Source organism: Centruroides sculpturatus, unplaced genomic scaffold (genome assembly GCF_000671375.1).
Source record: "Centruroides sculpturatus isolate CEXI.00-Female unplaced genomic scaffold, Cexi_2.0 scaffold2036, whole genome shotgun sequence".
Taxonomy (NCBI): Eukaryota; Metazoa; Arthropoda; class Arachnida; order Scorpiones; family Buthidae; genus Centruroides; species Centruroides sculpturatus.
The window spans coordinates 71,822-79,159 of NW_019386257.1; the positions used below are offsets into that span (position 1 = coordinate 71,822).

The following is a 7,338-nucleotide window of genomic DNA, read 5'->3' on the forward strand; positions in this document are numbered from 1 at the left end:
GAAATGAATGATAATATTACTAATACTTTAGTCATCTTCTTACTTAGTAAAATTCCAAACTCTTTTGGGATACTTATTATTATTTTAAGGACATTTTGAATATTTTGAAAATTTGAAGATTTTCTTTCTATAAAAAATAAAATTTCAGTATTTCAGTATAAATATATTTATAAAATAGTGATAAAATAATAATAAATCATCTACCTAATCTAATCATTAATATATATGTATATATATATATATGTAACTATATATAACTATATACATATATACATATATATATATATGTATATACACATATATACATATATATACAAATATACATATATATATATATGTATATTCAAATAAATATACATATATATATATATGTATATTAACTTTATAAGATGTGTGAAATTATATTGATGTATGAATTTTAATGATGTAAAAGTAAAGTCAAGAAGGGCCTCAAAGAATTTCAAGGATTTTTTTTATTAAAATGCCATTCCTTTTCCTAAATAAACAGAGTTCAATTTTTACATAATCACTTTTTAGAAAAGTGCTCTTCACTTAATAGTCAAAAGTTAGGCCAAAAACATTCCATTTTATAATAAATTTGTTGGTAATATTAAACATAATCGTGTTGATACCTGAGATAATTAATGCATCATCTCACTTCACTGTGGGACTCTGAATCAATTCCAGGCAAACAATTCTCCAGGATTTTTTTCATGTGCACTATGTCCTAAATTTATCAGTTTCTTTTCCTTGAGCACCCAAATATGTTAATAATAACATGAAAAATAAAATAAAATATTTAATTAATTTATAAAATTTTTCTTTAATATGTGAACAGTGGAATGTAAAGTTGGGTTTATATCAAGAACATTTTCAGCAGATGAAAGAATTACTGTCAAAGTTTATTTAAGGTAAGCTAAAATTTGTCATAACTTTTTTCAAATTGTAATTATATTCAGTTTATAAAACTAAATACTTGGTGTATTTATTAAGTTATTATTTCTACGTTTTAAAAAATTAAATACAATATGAATTTTATATGAAATTTGCATATATTTGAAAATTAAGAGTAAATGGCAAATTAAATTAATATTTTATTTACTTCNTAAAAATATGGTAATTATATATAAAAAAATTTCAATACAACTAAAGATTGGCCAGTAGCATTCATATAAAAACACTTTTGTTTTATCTTATGAGATTTTTGCATATATTAAATATTAAAGCTGTTATAAATTAGCTTTTAAAATGTCCTTTTGTCCTTATTTCACACAGACAAAATGGGAAAAGACGTTTTAAAAGTTCTCTCTCATTGCATTTAATTGATTTCATTATATAATGACCTTTCAAAATCAAGCTTCTGATAACATCGATATTAATGATGATGTACACTTAGAAGAAATTTACATTATCTTCAAGAAATTATTTAAATAAGAATAGAAAGAAATTTCCTAAATTATTGTTATTTTTAATTTTATTATTTGAATATTCAAAGTTTTAGTTTTGAAAACGTTTTTACTAAAAGCAATTGAGAGATATTAAACATTTTTATTTTTAAGAAATAAATATGATTATTTTTTGAATTAATTTAACAGCCATAAAGTTTAAGATTTGAATCATTCAAAGTATGAGTTAGATTTGAAACATTTTCAGTAATTAATAATTTAAATTTTTATTAGATATCATCAGTTGCATTACAGTTGGGTTCTGAAAGCAGCATCTGTGCTATTCTCCAGTGGACTATAGGAAATGCAGATAATCCAAGTTCATTTCTACCTTGGAGTGAGGAGTTATTCAAAGAGGATATTAATTTACAACATTTGGTTATATATAGCAGTACCAGGTCTTTAATTATTTTATACATAAATTATTGATAAATGATTCTGTTCTATTTTTCTACAAACAGTACTCTTAATTTAATTTATTCTTAAAAGATTTTAACTCTTCACAAATGTNTCAAAACGCAGTTTTCCTAAAAATTCTATGGCGATTAATCTGTGTCATCTTCATCTGGATTAAGCCTGAAGTTGTGCCCGCTAAAATTTGTGTTGTGTGCTCCAGTCATTGCAGTTCTGTCAACTACCATCGCTTCTGTGACCAAGCGAACCCATCTCGTCTGCTCTGGGGCAACGACTGATCAGCTTGCACTATCATAGGACCAGCGATACGCCACTCCTCAGTGTCGAGAGAAAATACTGTAGATATGCCATTTCTAACTACCTCAAATATGTAAGCATCTTCCCCTTCTAATAAACGATTTTCACTGTAAAATACTTGTCATCTTTGTTTCCTCTGCCACCACCAACGTACGAATGGACCCTAGACCATCACCGACACACAATTAACTGATTTTCCCTAAAAGTCAGCAAGCTTACAAATTTGACACAAAAAGCCGTTAAGTTCGTTATCCGAGACAAAATTTTTGCAAAATAAAAGTTCGTTAACTGATTTGGTCATTAACCAGGACGTTTGTTAACCGGGGTTCCACTGTATTTACAGATACAGATAAAATTTATCACATCTAAATAAATTAAGTTGTAGAGAGAAAATAGATTATATAAAACATATTTCTAAAAATAGTTTGTATTAATTTCAAATAAAAGAATACTTAAATAAATAATAATGTCACAGTGCAAACAATAGCAAAAATTTTGACAAAAATAATAAAGTTTATTAAATAAATTAATCAAATAGTCAACTTAAAAATGTTTAAATCTTTTTAATCATTTTTAAATTGACTATTTGATTAATTTATTTAATAAACTTTATTAATTTTGTCTAAATATTTGCTATTGTTTGTACTGTGACGTTATTATTCATTTAGGAATTACAGACAAAAATGAATACAGAATCCATCTGTGATCATTTGATAAAAAGTTACATTAACAAAAATATAAAGCTAGCATGATTTAGCTTGCTGTATAATATATTTACCTAGTGGCATTACATCAAATGACCCATAATTACAGCATATAATAGAATTTTAAAAATATGGTAATTATATATAAAAAAATTTCAATACAACTAAAGATTGGCCAGTAGCATTCATATAAAAACACTTTTGTTTTATCTTATGAGATTTTTGCATATATTAAATATTAAAGCTGTTATAAATTAGCTTTTAAAATGTCCTTTTGTCCTTATTTCACACAGACAAAATGGGAAAAGACGTTTTAAAAGTTCTCTCTCATTGCATTTAATTGATTTCATTATATAATGACCTTTCAAAATCAAGCTTCTGATAACATCGATATTAATGATGATGTACACTTAGAAGAAATTTACATTATCTTCAAGAAATTATTTAAATAAGAATAGAAAGAAATTTCCTAAATTATTGTTATTTTTAATTTTATTATTTGAATATTCAAAGTTTTAGTTTTGAAAACGTTTTTACTAAAAGCAATTGAGAGATATTAAACATTTTTATTTTTAAGAAATAAATATGATTATTTTTTGAATTAATTTAACAGCCATAAAGTTTAAGATTTGAATCATTCAAAGTATGAGTTAGATTTGAAACATTTTCAGTAATTAATAATTTAAATTTTTATTAGATATCATCAGTTGCATTACAGTTGGGTTCTGAAAGCAGCATCTGTGCTATTCTCCAGTGGACTATAGGAAATGCAGATAATCCAAGTTCATTTCTACCTTGGAGTGAGGAGTTATTCAAAGAGGATATTAATTTACAACATTTGGTTATATATAGCAGTACCAGGTCTTTAATTATTTTATACATAAATTATTGATAAATGATTCTGTTCTATTTTTCTACAAACAGTACTCTTAATTTAATTTATTCTTAAAAGATTTTAACTCTTCACAAATGTAAATTGTTTTAAAATANAATCTTTATCTCCTCGAATATCATCGATTCCGACTGATTTTGTCGCAAGTAACTTTCCAACGCTATAATATTAAAAAACAGATTTAATTAATTTATTTATAATTATTAATGTTAATAAGAGATGGCGCCTAATGCTTACCTCTAGAACCAAATTGGTTACGTAATTCATTTATTAATTAGCCTTAAAATAGTTCGATGGATTTTCGGCATACGGTTGGTGTTTAGCTATACTTCGAGATGTGTGAATGACGAAGGAATACTAAATAAAGCTGAAGTTGTGACTCAAAGAATTATAGACCCAAATTTGAGAAAAGGAGAGAGAGGCCAAAAGATAAAAAGCAGTGAGAAAGGTTTAATAGACCTTCTGTTATGCAAGTATTGACCCTTAATTTTCCAACCTTCCTCACTACTTTTTATCTTTTGGCCTTTCTCTCCTTTTCTCAACTTTGGGTCTATAATCCTTTGAGTTCCAACTCCAGCATTATTTAGTACTCTTTCCAGCATTGCAAGATTTGGCTACCCTTTTTTTAGTTTGGCGTAAAAATTATCATTTTGCACGTTGGCTACTTTTTGGGCTACATATTGTTTATAAATATATTAGTTGAATAAAAATGCAGTTTAAAATGGTGTTTCGTCAGTTTTTATTAATTAGAGACCCAAATAAAACAAATATTTGTGTTTTTCAAATAAATTTTTGTCTGTCTCCTTTATAATAAATGAATTTATTTATTGCTAAGTAAAAATTGAAAGGGTCTGTAGAAGTAATTTTTTAAAATATCCTTTTTCATGATAAAGTTTTAATACTTATTACTATAATCTAGACATGTTAATCCTTAAATATACTTGTATATTTAAGGATTGGGTTACAAATATATACTTGTGGCCCAAAACTCCATGACTTCTCCCAATGTGGCCCAGAGGAACAAAAGGGTTGGACACCCCTGCCCCAGAGTATACTTATACAAATCTTATATGGTATAGCTTACTAATATAGGCTATATCTAATACAATTGCAATACAATGAAGTGTTTGTGTATCTAAAGATGTCTAAACATAGAAAAGGTATGGGCAGCTACAAATTTTCAGCTCCATTATAATGTTATGGAACATTTGTTGTATGTGTGTTATTGTTACATGTAATTTAAAATTAATTTATTTTTCTTGTGTAATAATAATAATAATAATAATTTATTTTTAATTAGCTTTCTTTTATCAAGAAAGTCAAAATAAGTCAAATAAAGAACCTGTTCAATTTGTAAACAATATTCAACTAGGAGAAATAACACCTTCCCAAAAAGTAAGGATTGATTTGCATAGGATCATATAAAATTGAGTAATTTGAAATTATTTTAGATAATTTAAAATTATCAATTATATCCAACAAAAAAAATATTAAATGGCAATATTATTATAAAGTAACTATAAATTCAGTCAATTTAATTAATAAAATATCTCTGTAACTTTACAAGTGCAGAGCTTATCTAAAAAAGTTAAAAAAAACATTTAAATTTTTTAATAGCAGGTGCATAAATTAATTAACATTTTCCTCATTCACCTTACAAAAAATTTGTAAAATAAAATAATCTAAATATTAATTTAAATGTATTTTTAAATAAAAACTTAAAACATCTTGTTTTATTTTTTATTTCTGAATAATGAATTTATAAATTATGCTATGCTAATGATAAGATTACAAATGAAAATAAATTTAGTTATTTGGTATGGTTGTGAAATTTTGTTTTAGTTAATAAATTTTTTTATATAAATATATAAAATTAAAATATTTATTTTATAGATAAAAACTTGTATATTTATGAAAACAAGTGAAGTGGGCATAAGAAATGTTATGTTTAAGGTAATTTTATTTTTATATTTATACATAATTAAAATATATGTATATATATTTTAATCATCTAAATTATTTAGGTGAATAAAAATTCAATTATCATCATCATAGTTTCTTCTCTAGATAACATATGATATTGAAGTTGAGATTGATGACCATACAAATTTACTTTCTTTAATAAGAAAGTCCAATCTTTCATATAATTGTTCATATATGTCCATTTCTCCACTTAAAACCATTTTAGTCGAAAGACTTGAAAGTTTCAAAAGTTTTTCTTTGTTTTGGCTTTCTTTATCATCTGATTTGTCTTCTCCATTTTTTCTTCTCCATTTATTCGATGCCGTCGTATATGACGATTTACCACCCCCCAATCTGCAAATGGCTTTCCTTACTGTTTCTCCCGGTTTCATCAATTTTAACATTTCTGAATATATTTCTATTTTATCGAGTGGCTCCTCTTCTTGATCTGATGTTTCTTCTTCTTCAATATTTTTTACTTTAATCTAGAATTTTAAAAAATTATCAAAAATTAAAAATTATTATATGAACATAAATTATAGATTAAATATAAAATCATATTAATTTAATTAAATGTGCTAACATTTTTAAAAGAAAAATAATTGAATGAATAATAATAAATATAATTACACTTCAGTTTATATATATATAAAACAAAAAGAAATAATTTTTTTTTGACTTTATATGAAGTCCAAGTGTGGCACTGCCTATTTCTGGCTACACAAAAATAAATTGTGTAACTTATTTTCTCTACACTAAACAATTGTCTCCTACAGAAATTCATAATTGCTGAAATTTATGGTGAAAATGCATTATTGCAAAACAGATCACAGTATGGTGTTCTCAATATAAAGATGGACACATGTTTGCAAGATCAAGAAAGAAGTGGGAAGCCAAAAACGTCACAGAACAGTGAATGTGTGGAAGAAATGTTACAGAATGATTGAAGGTTAAAATATGGAAGTTGTCAAAGATCCATAGAATTGGTCATAAAGTTCTTAGATACCAAAAACAATGTGCACATTGGGTTCCAAATCAGCACAATGAAAACCATAAGCACATTGAATAGTACTGATTTTGCAAACTTTGCTGTGATCTGTGATAATGAAAATTTTTTAGAGGACTGGGGACAAAATTTGGATACATTATATTACATTTGACTATGCAAGATTCCAACTCTTGTTCCCATCTGCCAAAAAATTCAAACAGATTTCGTCTGTTAAAAAAATCATGGCAAGCAAGTTATTTTTTGACCAAATATTCATTTTTTATTGTTAAACAATCAAAGCTAACTGATAACATATCTAGATTTACAAAACCAACAGATTTTTAAAATGAAATATCAATATGAATCAATATCAATTAAGAATTTCTATATTGATTACAACAATTTTAATGCACTTATTACGCATAACTTATTGTAATAAAGAATGAATTGCAATTGTAAATTAGCAAGTCATCTCTTATATTTTACAATGATTATTTAAAATAAAAATTATAAAAATATTTTAAAGCTATGAATTTTCTGAACAAAACATTTCTAAACATATATAAAAAAACAACTGGATTATTTAATTTAAAAATGTTTAAAAAATGCATTTTAACACAACTCTCTTCATTTTAA

The 7,338-nt window shown here is 25.2% G+C and overlaps 1 protein-coding gene and 1 long non-coding RNA gene across 2 annotated transcripts in view; both read left to right on the forward strand.

Moving 5' to 3' along the window:
• Nucleotides 1-7,338, forward strand: part of LOC111614291 (trafficking protein particle complex subunit 11-like) — a 42,757-nt gene that overhangs the window by 29,817 nt on the left and 5,602 nt on the right. The window contains 5 exon segments of the mRNA XM_023355664.1: nucleotides 839-911; nucleotides 1,596-1,602; nucleotides 1,680-1,823; nucleotides 3,558-3,660; nucleotides 5,053-5,147. Coding sequence (XP_023211432.1) covers nucleotides 839-911; nucleotides 1,596-1,602; nucleotides 1,680-1,823; nucleotides 3,558-3,660; nucleotides 5,053-5,147 — 422 coding nt within the window.
• LOC111614290 lies at nucleotides 4,831-6,747 on the forward strand. The gene is made up of 3 exons (XR_002754901.1): nucleotides 4,831-5,147; nucleotides 5,646-5,705; nucleotides 6,491-6,747. It is a non-coding gene; the product is annotated as an uncharacterized LOC111614290 (long non-coding RNA).